At 33.9% G+C, this 18,199-nt stretch overlaps 1 protein-coding gene across 1 annotated transcript; it reads left to right on the top strand.

Annotated features, from left to right (window-relative positions):
* The first annotated feature begins 57 nt into the window (after positions 1-57).
* On the top strand, positions 58-5,367 carry LOC110423534 (glycine-rich protein). Its single transcript, XM_021437755.2, has 4 exons — positions 58-1,040; positions 1,135-1,328; positions 4,590-4,664; positions 4,749-5,367. Exons 1-4 carry the CDS (start codon positions 347-349, stop codon positions 5,145-5,147), a joined length of 1,362 nt encoding a protein of 453 aa, XP_021293430.1. The 5' UTR covers positions 58-346; the 3' UTR covers positions 5,148-5,367.
* Positions 5,368-18,199: the final 12,832 nt, after the last annotated feature.

Raw genomic sequence — 18,199 nt, 5'->3', positions numbered from 1 at the left:
GAGTTCAAAAAAAAGAAAAGAAAAAAGGGTAAAAGAAGCGGAAGTGTAGACATCTACCCACACAGGCAGAGCAGGAAAAGGGACATCAGCTCGGCTGCGGCTTTTGCGCTCCCTCTCTCCCCTTATTAACGCTACTCTCATTTTCAAGTCTCTCAACTAATAAAGCAAAACCCCAACCCAAAAACCCACAATCAACAACCTTTCACTTCCTCCCTCCCTTTCTTTCCAAACTTCCCCATCCCGCCGCTCCCTTTCCCAAACACCCTCGTTCCCCATCGCCACCACCCCGGTGGTGCTCTCTCGTAACTCCGATCACCCACCACTTCGAACACCATCAATTCCTCAAATGGCGGCCTCCGCAGCAGCAACTGCTTCCTCCGACGCGACAGCCACTACTTCTTCAGACGGCCCCGTTCTTAACCACATAAGCAAGCGCCTCCGTGCCCTACGCAAGAAATACAACCGCATCCTCCAGATGGAAGAATCCGTCTCCCAAGGCAAACCCTTAAACAAAGAACAAGAGGAAGTCCTCCGTTCCAAACCCGCTGTCTCCGCCCTTATCGATGAACTCGAGAAGCTTCGCCAGCCTCTCTCTTCCGCCGTCTCCGAAGAAATCTCACTCGCCTTACAGCGTCAAACCATTTTACCGGACGAGACAGCCTCAGAAGCCCAACAGGACGAGACTGAAGTTCAAGAGCAACAGCCCAATGAGCCCGATCATGCGGTTGAGGATCTCCTCAATCTGCTCTATTTCGGGTCGATGTTCGATGTGAAGTCTCAGAATGATTTTACTTCCACCATGTTGACTAGGACTCACGAGAGAGGCTGTTGCTTGACTTACGATTATGTGACCGATGACGCTACCGATCTGCTTAGCGAGAAAGATTTGGATTTGATTTCGATGCTGAGTGGACTGTTGACCTGTCGACCTGCTGATTCAAGTTTGTCTCACAAGAATGCTTTGCACCGCTGCCTACACCATGCTAAACTATGGCTTTCTAACTCCGACCAGCCCATTGAACCCAATGCCGACGTTTCCTGTAATAATTCACTGTTTTCATTTCGTGGGGTTTTCATAACTACTATTTTTTGTTAGATTTCTGGTTTTCTGACTTGGTAGGTTTTTTGTTGCAGATGCTGGGTTGAGAGAGAGACTTAACAAGATTATGGCTTTGGATTATTTTACAACCACACCGGAGATGAAGGCTCCTGTTGAAGTGGCGGCTGTTGCTGCTGGAACTTATACCACTTTCCAGGTTCCAGTGCACGGTGTGCCCATCTCTGTGCCTGTTCAGGTGGAAGGTACAGTGGAGCAGTACCAGCAGAAGGTATTAGCTTTGTTTTACTTTTAAGAAAGGAAGTGTGAGGTTTGGTTATTGGATTTTACTTTGCATTTTATTTCTTGATATATGTTTGATATAAAAATTTCTGGCTGCCCTGTTTCTCTACTTTTATCATGGCTGAAATGATTGCTAATTTTTTTTGTTTGATGCAATGCCCTGAGCTGTTCCTTTTCGGCCATATTGCGGCTATAGAGAGGGGGAAAACGAAACAAGAGAATTTCAAAGTTTCTTTTCATAAGTTAAATGAAAACTGGAATTGGAGAAACAAATTTTTACATGTCAGTCTAATTATGTGAGCAATCTCAATAACTTCATTTGTTATTTCTGTTTGTTGTTAAGGTTAATACTTTGGCCTGAGAGAGACTAAGAAGATTTAACTGCACGTTTCAGAGTAACAGCACCTTGCCTTGTAGGATTTTGTAATGGTCTATTTGTTGTATCTATTTGTTGTTCTCTCAATTTTATTCTGTCCCTACATCTCTAGCTTGCAAATAGAATTGGACTGTCTTTCTATATTTAAATTGTAGATGTGCAAAAAGTGGAAATTGACTGCAAACTTTTTATTAGACTTAACCAGGACTTCAGAAAGAAAATCTTGTACCTGTGCGCAATAGCAGATACAACTGTTGAAACAGTGAATGATCATGTTTGCTAGATCTATATCATTATGTATTGGAGAATATTATTGGTGTTGTCTGAGGCTATAGATCATTTGTACTTTCTAGGAGAAGGAAAATATTTTTTATTTGCAGCTGTTGCAAGACCATTGGGACATCAACATTATCAAACTCTATTAAGTATTTTCTTCATATGCATTGGAGAGGAGCACAAATAAGAATTTCTAGCTATGGTAACAAATCCACCTCATGTAATGTCCTCATTTTTGTATTGTTAAGGATGAAACTGGTTGTAAGATAAATATGAACTATTTGGAGACTAAGATGCAGGTTTAATTAAAATCAAATACATAGGAAATTATGGGCAAAATAGGATTTTACAAGGGTTGGTATGGAAGACTGAATGAATGATTTAAAATTCTTGTAAGGTGTATCTACTTGTTAGTCATGTATTTTTAGAGCTCTATTGATGGTAACTCTTGATCAAAGGCCTGATGTATAATTGGTTCACATTAGGATAGCATTATAAGGAAGGTCTTCTATTTATTGGGATGATTAGTCTGGTTTTTGAGTTCTTAGTCCTGTGGTTGAGTTAGATGGGATAAACATATAAGCTGCTTCTAAACATTTTATCTAGTTTCCTTGGATGTGATGCCTATGATTGAGCAACTTAAGAGCAGGGCAAAGCATAATTGCTAAAAACATCCCTCCAAACAGTTTTTTCTTAGTTGAAAGTATTGACATAAATATCGAGAAGATTCCAGAATTCAACTTCCTACTTCCAAAGTTGACTTTGAACCAGTCTAAAGTATAGGTGAAAGCTTACACTCAGAAGCTAGGATAATAAGAAGGGTTTCCTACTCGTGGGGATGTTTCAAGGCTGATTAATCATTGGAATTTGACTACATAAAAATGCTTCTGAGAACTAATGTTGTCTTGCTAGTTTTCCATTCACTTCTTCACACCTTTGCATATGTCCTATTTGGGTGTTGACAGAGGTTGCTCCCAACTCCCTTTTGTTTGTTTGCTATCTTAGATCATATATGTGTTGCATTCTGAAAATTGATATTCTAGCATAAAGCCTTCAGTCTTTTTAGGCTTCTCTGTTCTACTATATATTTAGGTATTTGTAGCGGTAATGACATATCTTAGTTGGGTTTACTTTAGTTGTTGGTGGCTGTGGCTAAGTCCAAGTTATTTAAAGGTTGAGTTCTACAATAAATATTCAAGTTGCTAGTTAATTGGCACAAAAGCATTCTTGCTCATTCATGTCATCTAATTTTCTATGCTAATGTATCCCTTTTCTCTGTGGAGCTTAACCCTGTAGTGAGTTGTACTCCTTTCATGTATACTTCCAGGAGAAATGGGATGCTTGGTTATCTTACTTTGCAATTTATTTATTCCCTGCAGTTGATTGTTGGACTCGGCAGCATACTTGCTTGAATCAGTTCCTGTAATTTCTCCTTTATTTCAAATGCTTTTAATTTCTGTTGCTTCCTTATGATTTTTTTCATAGCAATCACCTTAGAACAGTTTTCCAAGAGGCATGTTGTGCTTTTGGTAGCTCTAGGGTAAAATTCGGTGCTAAGCAAGCACATTTGATGTTTCATTAGATATATAAATTTGGGAGATATTTAGAATAATTTGGCAAAGCTCTTGAGCATCTGGCTCATTGGATGGTGCATGAGCAGGGTTCTAATGCCCCCTTTTCCAAAAAAAAGAAAACAACAAAGAATAATTTGTCAAAGGACAAGGTTAGTTTACGATTTCTTAGAAAAAGTAGTACTGATATACAAATTTGAATTCAATAGTTGCAAATTCAGAAGCTGATGCTGAAAGAAAAGATGGGCTATACTTTGGAAAGGCAGTTTATTTGGCAGAGGAACATGAAGGGCTAAGAAATGGTGACATGGCTTCATTTCAAATATTACAAGGTGAAAGTGGAAGATTATAAATAGCGGGTTGGGTTGTGTAGTATGGGTTGTGCCTTGGCTCGCTTAAGGATAGTGTAATTAAACATGAAACTTAAGCTAGAACGCTCTTAGGGAATGAAGTTGTTGTGAGGTAATTCATAAAGAAGCAGAGGGTTGTCTTAAGTTTTGCTTTTAATTTGTTGCAGGAAGCTGGGAGGAATTAGAAATGTAGTCTAATTGAGAATTTTGTGTGTTGTTTTGGAACATGTTTGGATTAATTTTTATGTTTGATGACCTGTATGTGGTGTTTCACAATTCTTCAGATTCAAGCCAATTATAGTTGTCTTGAGAATAAAAGATCTCATGTTAGTTGCTTCTCTCTGCCTTGGTGCTCCTAGGCTTTGTTGGAACTTGTGTTGATTCTTACAGATTATTATGTGGTGGTGAAGCAGGAATGAATTGATAGGTTGGAATTGGATGACTTGATCGCGGTGTTTCTTAGTTTTCCTTTCTCTAAACCCAACTTTGGACTTAATTTCACTTTGTTTTATGCTGCTTCATTTTTTTAGGTCACAGTGTTTGGTGTTTCTGATGGGTGTTATTTTGGTTTGGCATAAGTAGACATGTTTAAATTTCATTTGGAGCTGCCTTTCCCCTGTTAGTTTTAATTTTCCAAATGGGGATTGTGTTTTCATGTTATTTTATATTTTATGTAGGAAGAGGATACATCAAATTATCAAGAAGCTGAGACAGGTGACAATCAATATAGTGCCGCAGAGGAACTTCAGAAGGTGTTTTAAGTTAGCTGTAACACTATGTTTATTCCTGTAGGATTTTGTTTATTTGATTAATTGTAGGAAGCTTGTGCTCTGCAGGATGAACTGGAGATAGAAAATCATGCACCAGAGGATATTACAGATCAAGACGAACAAGGCAAACTACAGGTGGATGTGGAGCATAATCAGAGAGATGTAGAACCCAAGGAGCAACAGTATGTTCCTCGAAGACCCTATCAGAATCAAAGAGGTGGTCGTGGTACTGGGGTTGGCCGTAGGGGTTACTCCAATGGTCGTGGAGGTCGAGGCAGTGGAAGGGGAGGTGGAGCCTACCAGAATGGTCGCAGCCAATATTATGATCAGCCTGGCAACTACTATTCTAGGAACTACTATAACAACAGGGGAAGAGGTGGCAGAGGCGGTGGCAACCCTTACAACAATCATGGCTCAGCAGTGCAGGGTGGTCATGTGTCAGCCGATGTTGGTGTGGCTTCATGACAGCTTCACTCTGTTTATAGGGTCCGTTTTTTAAGGTAGGTGGTGAAAATGTACTCTCTTTTTTTTGGCTTTGCATGAAAACATGGTTTGAATGTGGGTTGATGTTGATATCGTACCAGCCAGGACACCCCATTTAACGACTTTTTTGTAGTTCAGTTAAGGACTTTTATTGGAAACATTGAAGAACAAGAAGAGTTGTAGCAATATTTTTTTGGTTTAACGTGCAATTCTTGTGGCCGTTTATTGATCCATCGGCAAGTGGCCATCATGGTTGGTAGGTGGGAATCCCAGTTCACCAATCTAGGGGTGATGAAATCGTATGCTCCCTCAGATTCGTCAATAACTAGGTATTCGGACTTAGGATGTCATTTTCCTTTCCAATGCTTATGCCCAGCCCCAGCTGATAATCTTCACAAGTAGCGTGTTTCCAGCTAAAAACCAATTAGAATATAAGAAGTGATAATGAAGGTTTGCAAAAGAAATACGACGTTACATTTTTTCTGCCATGGCATGTTGGTGTGGCATTGTTAGATCACGTTCACATGTAGATGTGGTACTGTTACATTTTCTTTTTTAATTCGAGTTGTTGATGTGATAGTATCACATAGCATGTTAATAGACTGTCAAGTGGTATGTCAAGAGATTTAACACGTTGCTTTTTGCTTTGTCAAAATATGATATGCACTTATTAAAGTTCAAATCCAAGATTTTTAGTAAATCCAAGTCTTTAGTTTTATTAATTTTTACTGTTTTTTCTTTTTTATTTTTTTTTAAAATTACTTTGTTTTGGAGGTTTTTTACACTCTTTAAATCCTTAGTTATAAAAGCTTTTTTTTTCTCATTTTTTCCTTTCCTTCTCTATTTCTACCTTTTATTTTTTTTTCTTTGCCTCTTATAATTAGAGTTTTATAGCTAGGGACTTGGGTAGTGTAAGAAGGCTTTAAAAAGACGTAGTTTTAGGAAAATAAAATAAAATTAAAAATTAGTAAAAGTAAAGGCTTATGTATGAGGCTAGCAAGCTTAGCGTTCTTCAAACCTTAGCAAGACCATATCATATTTTGGAGAAGAAGAGAGTGACGTGTCAATTTCTTGGCATGCCACATGGTGGCCTTTTAACATGCCCGTCAACAACTTGAGCTTTAATATTGACATGGCAGTGCCATGTCACTTGATATTTTGATGTGGCACTACCATGTTAACACCTTGAACTTAAAAGGATGATGTGGCACCACCACGTAAGCATGTGAGGGTAACGTGGTAGTGCCACGTCAATGTTGGCGTCATCATATTTAATGGCTAAATTGGTTGCCGTTAGAGGAAGAGACTCAATTGGAGTAATTTTTAAAATTGAGGAACTAAATTGCTTTAAATTAGAATAAAGGGATTAAATTGAACAAAACACATGGGTATAAAGACCTCTTATGTATTTTGACCAAAGAAAAATTCATTTCTTAAGCATTAAAAAGGAAATTAAAAAAAAAAAAGAAATCAATCAGCTTTACGTAACATGCATCATTAAGGTCATGTTTGTTGCACGAAGTGAAATAGGAAAAAGGAATAAAAGGGAAATGAAAAGGAGAATGGAATAAAAGGAAAATGAAATAAAGAGTGTGAAACTCCAACTTTAATAAAAGGTTAAATTAGTAAATCTTTAGGTGAGCTTGTAATTTACTTTTAAACTAATATTTTGAATTTTACCGTTAAAAATTTTGTAATTTAAAACTTGTAAGTTGATTTGAAAGATGGTAGAGAGAGATAAGTTAAAATAGGTGAATTGTAAAGACTTTGAGTATCGATATTTATGAATAAGCTATCGATACATGTTGTCCAGAAGATTTTTAAAATGGATTTTGAAGAATAAGTATTGATCTTTGATCGTATTGATACTTGAGACTCAAAATAGAAGTATCGATACTTCAACCCAAAATATCGATACTTGTCATCATTTTTACAAAAATAAAAAAGGCTAAAACAGTAATTTCACTTTAAAATTTCCTTTTTAAGTATTTTGAACCTCCCTTCTATTTTGGCTACCTCTTTTAGCCTATTTTCTCTAAGTTCACTCTTCATTTTCGTTTTCTCTCAACTTTCAACTTCCTTTTCTCTTTCACTCAACAAATTCCACTTTTCAAACAACTTTAGCCTTAGTTTCCATTTTCTAAGCAACAAGGGTAAGATTTCAACTATTAATCTTTACAAATATAAGGTTTTCATTGCTGATTTTCCTTTTTTTTTAAACAAATTTCCTATATTTCATTAAGGGTTAGCTATTTCTATTGTTTCTCTCTCTACAAGCTCACATAGGTAAGTAATATGAAAAGAGTTGAAGAAAGGTAATATTGAAGATGAAAATAAGGCCTACATATTTGCATTCACTTTTAATGTATTTATAGTAAAAGTATAAGATTGGATAGATTGTTATAGAGATAAAATATTATCTAAGATTGAGGTGAGGATAAGACTTTCCTAATAGAAGTGCGTTTGACTCTATCTGACACTTCTTGCTTTTGAGTGTGACTTGATTGAAATATCATCTTGTTTTGTGTTCATCCTATTAGAAGATGTGTTCATCTTTTGGGATGTTGAAATATCTTCTTATTGCATGCTCATCTTATTAGAAGATATTTTGTTCTCTTGAAATGTGTTGATCTCTTGAGTAGGTGAAGGATATTGCACCAATCATGTTGGCCTCGTGAAAAATCTCTTAAATATACTTATGTTAAGATAAAAAGATTCCTTGAGAAATAAGAACCACTTCAATTCCTAAAACGTAGTTTAGAGTACTAAGATCCTTGCGAGAGAATTGGGAGGATAATGCTTGGATGAATGCAGAGAGGAAGGGTTTGTCATTCTTTGTCAAAATAAGGTCATCAACATATATCAGGCAATGACACCATTGGAGTGATATATAAATAATGATGAATCTACCATAGAGTTGGAAAAGCCATAGCTGATAAAGAAACAATTGAGAGCTTGAAACCATGCTTGAGATGCTTGCTTTAGGCCATAAATGGCTTTCTTGAGTTTGCATACAATATCAGGTTTGGTTTTGTCATAAAGCTCTAGTGGTTGTTTGTTGTAAACTTTTTTTTGTCAAATTCCTTTGCAAAAATGCATTGTTCACATCAATTGATGAAGTGGCTAGTTGTAATGTAGTGTTGGACAAAAAACAAGATTGGTAGTTGTAGTTTCACAATAAGACTAAATGTTTCATTAAAGTTAAGGCTTGGATTACTACCATCTGGATTACGTTGAAGTCAAAAAACCCAATTTCATCCAACTATTGTTCTATTGGAGGGAGGTGGTACTAAGTCCTATGTGTTATTTTTAGCTAAGGCATTGTATTCTTTGAAAATGGCTTGCTTCCAAAGAAGGTCTTTGAAGGCTTGTGCAACATTGGTGGGTTTTGAAGGTGTAGGAAAAAGATGCTTTGTGATAGTATATAACTACTTAGGCTTGAAAATGTTATTTTGACACCTTGTAACCATGGGATATGTTCATTGAGGTGGATCTATCATAGAGGTTAAGGTAATAGATGTGGAATTGGAAAGAGCTAAGGAATAAGAGGGTTTTTTCTAATCTTGAGTTGAGAATCTGTCACCCAAGGTGGCCACTTATAGATTGTCATAAAGAGAAGATGATGGAAAGAAGGGCGGAACAGGATCTAAGTCAAAATAATCTATTACAAGATTCTAAGCTATCTTTGAACTATCAAAATTTTATGTGCGAGATAAGGATGGATAAGTAAATGGAAATTGGTACTCATTAAATAGAACATGTCTTGATATAAAAACTTTGTTAGATAAAAGGTCAAGATAGAGATATGCACTTTGATTTTTGGAGTATCCAAGAAATACACATGGTTTAGACTTGCTTTGTAATTTGTGTGCATTGTATGGCTTAAGCCATGGATAGCATAGATAGTCGAAAACTTTGAGTTTATAATAGTTTGGATTTTGATTAAACAGTACCTGATATAGACATATACCTTGAAGTGCAAAATATGGCAATCTGTTTAATAGATAGATAGAAGTAGAGATGGCATAAGACCAATAAGATAAAGGTAAAGATGCTTGATGAAGATGAGTGATTCTTGTTTCAACAATACTTTAATGTCTTCTCTCAACAGTTGCATTGTGTTGGGGTGTGCGTGGTGGTGTTTAAAGGTGTTGAATGCCAAAAAAATTGAAAAAGGATGTCAGTTTTAAGAATTCATTTCTATAATTAGAGTATATGGTAATAATTAAGGTTTTGAAATGATTCTCAACTAAGGCTTTGAATTTAGGGAATAAAAAGTAAACATCATATTTATATTTCAAAGGATAAAGCCATAAGTATATTGAAGAATGATCAACAAAGGAAACATAATACCTTTAACCATTAACAAAAGGAATGCATGCAAGTCCCCAAATGTCAGTGTATATAATATCTAAAGGACATTTGTTTACTAAATTGGAAGTAAAAAAAAAGGCAATTTGTGCGTTTATTAGAACAACAAGCATTGTAAGTATTAATTGTCTTTGTTGCAGTACAAGGTAAAAATAAAAAAAAAACATGAGTAGAAATTTTAGGACTTGGGGAAAAGGATGTCCAACCCTCCGATGCCTAGTAGAGATATTAGCTTTGAGTTCGAGGAAGACAAAAGTAAAAGGTTTGATTAGAAATGAAGAAACTCCATTCCTTTTTATGTTTAGAAATTTTAGGACTTGGGGTTCCCTAGTGCGAAGATCTTTTACCAAGAAAGAAAAAGGAAAAAATACAATGGAAACTTGATTAGAATTAGTGAATGTTGATACTAAAATGAGATTGGACTATGCTTGTGGAACATAAAGAACATTATTTAAAGAAAAAGAATCAGATAGGGGTGTAACAAAGGTTGAACCAGTATCGAAGGTAGATAAATTAATGCCATCACCAATGTCTAGTGAATTAAGACCATTATATTCTGTAGAGAAATCCAAATTCTATAATTTGTTGGTGACATGATGAGATGCACCAAAATCCACTAGCCAATTTGTTGAGTTTTCAATGTTAACATGATTGTCTTGAGGAGCAGATTGTTGAGGCCTAAGTATGAAGTAGTTCTTGGCAAAATGGCCTTGTTTGTCACAAAATTGACATAGAACTCTGGAAGTGGTTTGTGAGGCATGCTTAGAAATAGTATTTTAAGGCAAAGATATAGAATTGAACCTAGTGAAATTTCCATTGTGAGACTTTTTGGACTTGATAAGAAAGGATGCAGTCGTTGACTTAGTGACAATGTGAACAGAAGGTATGTTTGATTTTGAGAAAATTTCTTGTTTCTTTAGTAGTTTTTCATAATCTAAGAATTTGAATTACAACTTTTCAAATGAAATGTAGGACTCTCGAGCCTTTACACTAATAGCAATCTCGTTGAAGTAAATACCAATGCCATTCAAGGCATGGATAACCAATTCCTCTTCACTCACAGGGGAATTTACCAAAGCTAATTCATTTGTAACACTTCTAAGATTTTGAAAATACTTACATATTGACCTTATTCCTTTTGGCTTGGTGAGTTTTTCTCTCAAGTTCATCATTTTAGACTTTAATTTATTTACATAAGTTGGTGATTTTATTCTAGGTATCAAAAGAGGCTTTAACTGAAGTAAAAAAAAAAAAGACAACATTTCTGTAGCAGAGGAGATTATGTCATGATGAAGAAGTTGATCTTGTCTTGTCCAATGATCAAAGGTAAGATTGGAAACCCTTATAGAAGGATTAGTGCCTTCTTAAGGTATCATGCCCAGAAGACAAAGGAAAGTTTCATCCACATATCCTAACAATTTGTAGCTTATAAAAAGGGATTTAAATTAGGTTCTTCATGAAGGAAAATTGAAGGGAGTGAGCTTAATAGGAAGATAGGTTGCTGTATTAATGGTAATTAATGGAATTTGTTGGTTTAGTAGAGAAGAGTGGGATTGAAGACACTATTAGAGAAGAAGATGTGCTATTGGAGTTTGATGAAGCCATGGGTTGTTTAGTTGTGCTCGATGGAGCTTAATGCTTTAATACCATATGAAAAAAGGTGAAGAAAAGTAGTATTGAAGATGAAAATAAGGCCTACATATATGCATTCACTTTCAATGTATTTATAGTACAAGTATAGGATTGGATAAATTGTTATAGAGATAAAATATTATCCAATTATCTTATCTAAGATTAAGGTGAGGATAAGACTTTTCTAATCTAATTTTGTTTGACTCTATCTAACACTTCTTTCTTTCTTTTAGTGTGACTTGATTGGAATATCATCTTGTTGTGTGTTCATCCTATCAGAAGATATGTTGATTTTTTGAGATGTTGGAATATCTTCTTGTTGCATGTTCATTTTATTAAAGGATATGTTGATCTCTTGAGGTATGTTAATCCCTTGAGTTGGTGGAGTGATTCCTCTATTAAGTAAGACCTAGATTTATGTATTTATATTATTAAGTTATTTATGAACAGTAGATTAATTGCTGAAAGTTTGATTATAGAATGTGATTAAGTTAAAGTTACGTGAGCCTAGTTTCAATTTATGAAAGTTATAACCTTAAGTTGAGTTGATGATGAGCAATAGAATGTAATAGGGGATGTCAAAGCTCCAAGAATCAAGTAGGAGTGAAATGTTGGTGTGTTGATTTCTATGTTAGCTAAAGGATTAATCTAGATAAGTAGATACAATGTTTTAAATATATATATATATATTATATTTTGCTTTACATTATTTCCATGTCATTTTCATAAATGTGAAAGGTTTAAAGATGAATTCAATGCTTTAAATGAGTTTTCAAACATATATATGCTATGCAAATATAAGAAAACAAAGAACAAACATGCCTTGAATTATTATTTGATTGTAAGAACAAGGCAAGGAAGAAATAGCTGAAGAGAGGTGCTAAAAAGTTAAGGAAACCTCAAGACACAAGTCAAGAGTTGATCCTAGAGAAGCTCAAGTCAATCCAAGGGTAGAAAGAATGAAAAACTTGAAGTATACAAAGCCATAGTTGACCTTGGAGTGGTTATAGTTGACTTTAAAGTAGAAAGCTCAAAAATTTGGAAAACATGTTAGACAGATAAACTTAAAGTAAAACTACCAAGAAAGGTGGTGAATTGGTTGTGAGATAAAAAATTTTCCTTTTTGAACAACTTTGAAGATGAAGCAGAAATATGACAAAATAAAATTGCAAAACAAAGTATGAAATGAATGAGTAAAGAGCAAAAAAATAAAATGTACTCAATAGGATTTTTATAAAAGTTCAGCCTTTCAATGCTTACCTTCTCCCCTTTGATAGCATAAAGAGTTCGAATCCACTATCAACTTGCCCTTTCAACAAGATCAAGCGTAACCTTTACAATATTCCTTTTGCAAGATCAAGCGTAACCTTTATCAAGACACAACCTTTTTCAGGTTCATGCACAACCTTTGTACAAGATGTAGTCTTTTAAAAGATCAAGCAAAACCTTTTTACCTTTTTCTTGGAGGTATAACAAATACAACAATGGATTCTAATGAATTTCCAACTTAAAACCTCTACAATGGTTGATAGAAGTTTAGGATCAGAAGGTGAGAGCTTTCTCAAAGATATGATTGATCAAAGAAGGTTTAAGCTTAAAAAGCATCAGTTCAAAGATAAAAATGCTATCTTTGGGTTTTTCTTGCTCAAAGATGGGAACTTTCTACTCATTGCTTTTTTTCTTATTTTTTCCTTTTTTCTTCTTCAAAGATGATTCAAAATCTTTCAAATCCCTTTAAAATCCCTACGTTAACATCCTCAACATAGGTAGTTATAGCCTTTAAGGCTTCTTGCCCATTTGAGTGATATTTAAATAATTTCTTGTACATTCTAGCCAATTTTCACAATTCTGTCAAATATGTAGAATCGAGTTTTTGCTGTTGAGTTGTTGGTTCTTCGCAAGTCTATAGTTTTTTGTCTTTAGAGAATCAATTCTTTTATTTTGAGGAGTTAGCCCTTTTACAACTGGGTTCAAAAGTGAGACCTTCGCAATCTTGGAGAATTGATTCTCTTGCCTTAAGGTGATGGTTCTTCACTGTGGTCTAGGGCCAAAACTTGAATTTAAGATTGATTTTTGCCGTTCCACTATTGTTCAGTTGTGCCATCTCTTTCTTGGTTATCAAGTTTCTGAATTGTACTTTTAGTGCTTCAAGAACCAATATCTTCTCCATGTAGAATTGATTTTTTCTTTTTTGCTTTTTTGGTTTTTGCATTTTGTCTCTTTATAATTGATTCTTTATCTTTGAGGTTTAGTTCTTCATTAATTTTAAAGCTTTTGTCTTCCAAGAAGCAAGTTTTTCTTTTCTTAGAATCGATTCTTCTTTATTGATTTCTATTTAAGAACTGATTTTTCCTTCTTCAGAATTGATTCTTATATTCAAAGAAATAGATTTTTTTTTCTTTTCATTTAAGAACTAAGTCTTTTCTTTTGAGAATTTGATTCTTAGGTTCTCACTTTGAATTTTGAAAATAAGAAATCTTTAAAAGATGTTTCTTAAGTTCAAGACATGATCATTCATATTGAAAACATATTCAAACAATCAAAGCATTTCAATAAATTCAACTTCAATACCTCTTTGAAGATTTTCTTCATATTCAAAAATATCTTTCATTCATTTACAAATCTCATTAAGTTCAATCAATTTTGCCATTTCAAAATAAGAATAAAGCTAATAGAACAACACAGCCATAGTCGACCTTGAAGTGATTATAGTTGACCCTGAAGTAGAAAGCTCAAAAATTTAGAGAACAACATAGCTTTAGTCGACCTTGGCAACTTTGATGCATGTAAAAAAAAAAATCAAGAGACATAGTCAACCCTGGCAAAGGCATAGTCGACTATATCAATCCAAACTTGCAAAAATCATGCTACCGAGAATTAGACCGAGTAGATAAAAGTTATACTTAACTATGGAACCCTAATTTGAGAAATTTGAAGAACATAGTCAACCCTCCAGTTTAGTGACAATCAGATTTGATTCAAACTTATGTCTAATGGCTCTAAACTTTGCATCAGCTAAAACAAGCCACCTTTGAGCTATTTGAAAGTAAAAAAAAAAAGACTTGAAATAAAGTTTCAAACCCTAGAGAGACCTCTAAAAGCTTATCCTTACTCTCTATGTTAGGAATGTGTTAGCTTAATAATAATAAGGAAAATATCTAAGCAGGTGAGTGAATTGGATTTCAAAAAAAATCTTTCTAAGCAAATCGAACTTTGAAGCTTGATGACAAGTTTTTCAAATTTGTCTTCTTTTTGAAATAAATCAAAAGAAATGAACAAACAATTTGAAAACAAATTTTTAGAACTTTTCCAAATAAAATATGTAAACATGTAAAAAAGATTAGTGGAGTAAGTAAAAGAATAAGTTTAACAACAAATATTCAAATCCTTTAAAGAGTGAAGTCAAAAATAGATTGGAAAACAATAATTCAAATCTCTTCACAATAAAGTGAAAATATACAAGAATAAAATTGAAGAATGAGTGAGCTGTGAGTTTTAAATTCTCTTCAAAGGAAAAAGAAGAGTTTGAAAAGAAAGGAAATTCTTATAACCTGTTCTCACTTTAAAACATGTCAAGAAAAATTTCAAAATTAATTGAACAAGTAAGTTGAGAACAGATTCTAAAAACTCTTCAAAATGAAGTGCATAAATCAAAAGTGCAAAGTGACTTGAATATTAAATCAAAGAATAAAGCAGGGTAAGTGCAGATTTTCAAAGTTCTTTAAACCAAAGTAATATGCATAAGTAAATCAAAGGTGATTTGAAGAGTTAGTTGAAGAAGACATAAATTGAAAAACAAATGTTCAAATCTCTTCATAGCCAAGAAAAATGCATAAGTAAAAAGCAATGAAGAGTAAAAAGATAGTGCACAAGTTTAAGAGTAAGGAGAAGAAAGGAAAGACACAAAATATTTATAGAGGTTTGACCCTCTCCATAGGCACCTATATCCTCTCTCTTGGCTCACCAAGGAGTTTGTAATCTACTATGAAAAATACTTTTTCAAGGCTAATGAATAACCTTGAGAACAATGCCCTTTCATGGGAGGAAGCATAACCCATACAATGCCTTTTCATAAGAGCAAGCATAGCCTCTTACATTTTCAAGGATCAAGTGTAACCTTTTTCTTTTTCAAGGATCAAGCATAACCTCTTGCCTTTTCAAGGATTAGGCGTAACTTTTTTACAACACTGTGCTTTAAAGGCTTATGCATAACCTTTCTCTTTTACAAGTTCAAAGTAATAATACCTCTAGAAAATGGGTTTTGCTTAGTAAGTACATCTAGGAAGAGTTTTGTAGAGCTAAAGAAAGATTACAAAAGATGTGAGTGAAAACACAAAGAATTTAAAGCACAAGGTAGCTCACAAGCTCTTTGGAAGAATTTGAATGGCTTGCTCTAGCTTGGCTTTTCTCTTTTTTCTTTTCTCTTTTCTCTTCTTCTTCTTCTCATTTGAATATTGATTGAAAAGAATATTTCTCTCAACTCTTTTCTCTTCCAAATGTGTTAGAGAAGTTTCTTTTATACTTGGAAAAACTTTATACACTTCGGGGATGATTTGAGGAGAAACTAGTTGTTTTTCTTGTCTTTTTTGTGTCTAATGGCTACTTTTGGGGTTTAAGAATTGATTCTTTTTTGAGATGTTGGTTTCCTTTGGTTTGGAGCTTTATGCTTTCAAAGAATTGATTCTTTATTCTTAAAAAGTCAGTTCTTTGTGTTTGAGAAGTTAGTTCTTTTTGTCTAAGAATCGAGTTTTGTTTCTGCAGATATCTATTTTTCTTGACAGAGAATCAAATCTTGCCTTTCTAGATATTGGTTCTTTGTGCACCCAATCTTGCAAGAATCAGCTTTTTAACTATTGGAATTGATTCTTGAGCTCTTAGAAACTTGTCTAAGTATTCTATCTTGCAAGAATCGATGTTTTCTTTTCCAAATTGACTTTAAATGTTAATCAAATAAGGAAACATAAAAACATATTAAAAGCATTCAAGGATCACTCAAGCTATTCAAAGATCACTTAGACAATAAATTTTTGATCCTTTTTGTCATGTCAAAATTTTTATCATTTTCAAGCTATTAAGGCTAACACTCTAGCTTCATTTTAGTCTTCCATTAAGCTTAAAAAAGTACTGTACTTGTTTTATTCAAGTTGAAATTTCTTTTTTCACTACACTTAAGCTTAAACTCAGAGCACATGGCTTTTTTAGAGACATTTTCTTGTTAAACTTTGTATTCCATTATAAAGGTTCGAGCTTAACCTTGAAAAGTTATTTGTGAGTTTGTGGTTGAACTCGTGAAAAAGCATTGTTAGGGTTTCGATTGATCCTATGAAAAAGCATTGTAAGGGTTTCGATTAGTCTTGTGAAAAAGCTATTGTAGGAGTTTTCGTTAATCACATAAAAATTTATTATGAGGGCTTTGCTTGATCCCATAAAAAGCTTGTTTCCCTTAGTGGATTTGAAATTCTTTAGTGTTCAAAAAGAGTGGATTTACGTAGCAGAGAAAGTTGAACCACTATAAAAATCATGTCTTGCTTTTAATTTTGTCGCATTGTGATTTATTACTTGCATTTAGCTTAGGAAAATATTTTACCTTGATTCATTATTTATGCTTTGCTTGCATTTGACTTAGGAATAATATTTTATCTTGATTTATTATTTATTTTTTTCAATTTATTGTTTAGGAAAATCACACACTTTGTTTTTGGCGCAAGAAGAAATTATTGGTTGCAAAAGTCTTTATTTTTATACTTAGTTTTCAAAAGAATTTTTAAATACCAATTCACTCCCCTTTTGGTATATTGCTTATTAAGACTCTTGCACTAACAATTGGTATCAAAGTTTGGTCTCAAATTTTGCAAGTTTAACCACTTTTGAGAGATCCATTATAGAAGCTCAAATTGAAACAAATGGAGGTGATGCCAATCGTACTTGGTGAAAGGTAATTAATCCAAAGGCCACTTTTTTTTACAGATATAGACTATCCTTATTGGAAAAAGCTTATGGAAATGTTTATATAATCTATGAATGTAGATGTTTGGAAAGTCATTGTAGATGGTCCTCATGTTCCAAGTAAGAAGGTAGATGGCAAAGTAGTTATTAAGTCTAGGAAAGAATGGGATGATAAAGTTAATAAATTAATTCAAATAAATTGCAAGGCTTATAACACTCTTCTTTGTGCCTTAGGAGCTAGTGAGTTTAATAAAGTGTCTATATGTGAAAATACAAAACAAATTTGAGACACTCTAGAGACCACCTATGAGGGAACAAACCAAGTCAAAAAATCCAAGATTTGATTACTTACTCATGATTATGAGCTCTTTACAATGAAAGAGGATGAACCTATAAATGAGATGTTTTAGAGATTCATAAATATAGTTGAAGGTTTAAAGGCTTTAGAGAAAAACTTTCCCAATACTCAATTAGTCAAGAAAGTTCTTTGTAGGTTACCCAAATCTTAGAGACCTAAAGTTGCGACTATAGAAAAACCTAGAAATCTAAATGACTTTAAACTAGAAAAGCTTATAGGTTATCTTCTCATTTATGAGATGACACTTAAACATGAAAATGGGAGAAAAGAACCTAGAAAGGAAAAGGTCAAGAAAAAACAAATAGCCCTTAAATCCTTAGTTAAGATGGATCAGAGAAGCACCAAGAGAGATAGTGAAAATGAAGAAGATATAGCCTTGCTAGTTAAGAATTTTAATAGGTGCGTTAAGCAAAACTATATCTATAAGAAGAGATGTGCCTAAAATGGATCATACAAATGATCATCTGATATGTCATGATGCAAGAAGCCCAATCACACCAAGTATGAATGCACAAGCAAGAAAAAGAACACCTCAAAAATTCTCAAGCAAAAGGCAATGTTAACAACTTGGAGTGATGATGATGATGATAATGACTCTTAAAATGAAGCTGAAAAGTTTTGTCTTATGGCATTTGATACCTACAAAGAGAAACAAGAATTCTTAAAGTCAAGAGCACAACAAAATGGGAAATGGTACCTTGATAGTGATAACTCTATTTCATAGAGT

This window comes from Theobroma umbraticum, unplaced genomic scaffold, assembly GCF_002168275.2.
Source record: "Theobroma umbraticum cultivar Fairchild unplaced genomic scaffold, ASM216827v3 scaffold_20.0, whole genome shotgun sequence".
NCBI lineage: Eukaryota > Viridiplantae > Streptophyta > Magnoliopsida > Malvales > Malvaceae > Theobroma > Theobroma umbraticum.
Note: the sequence above shows the minus strand (reverse complement) of the source record. Positions and strands in the feature narration are given on the sequence as shown.

What these genes read in the sequence shown, in the direction of transcription:
- LOC110423534 (XM_021437755.2), top strand. Translation starts at nt 347, where the DNA reads ATGGCGGCCTCCGCAGCAGCAACTGCTTCCTCCGACGCGACAGCCACT. An exon ending in ACCCAATGCCGACGTTTCCT is followed by an intron (nt 1,041 to 1,134) that starts GTAATAATTCAC and finishes TTTTTGTTGCAG; the next exon opens with ATGCTGGGTTGAGAGAGAGA. An exon ending in CCGCAGAGGAACTTCAGAAG is followed by an intron (nt 4,665 to 4,748) that starts GTGTTTTAAGTT and finishes TGTGCTCTGCAG; the next exon opens with GATGAACTGGAGATAGAAAA.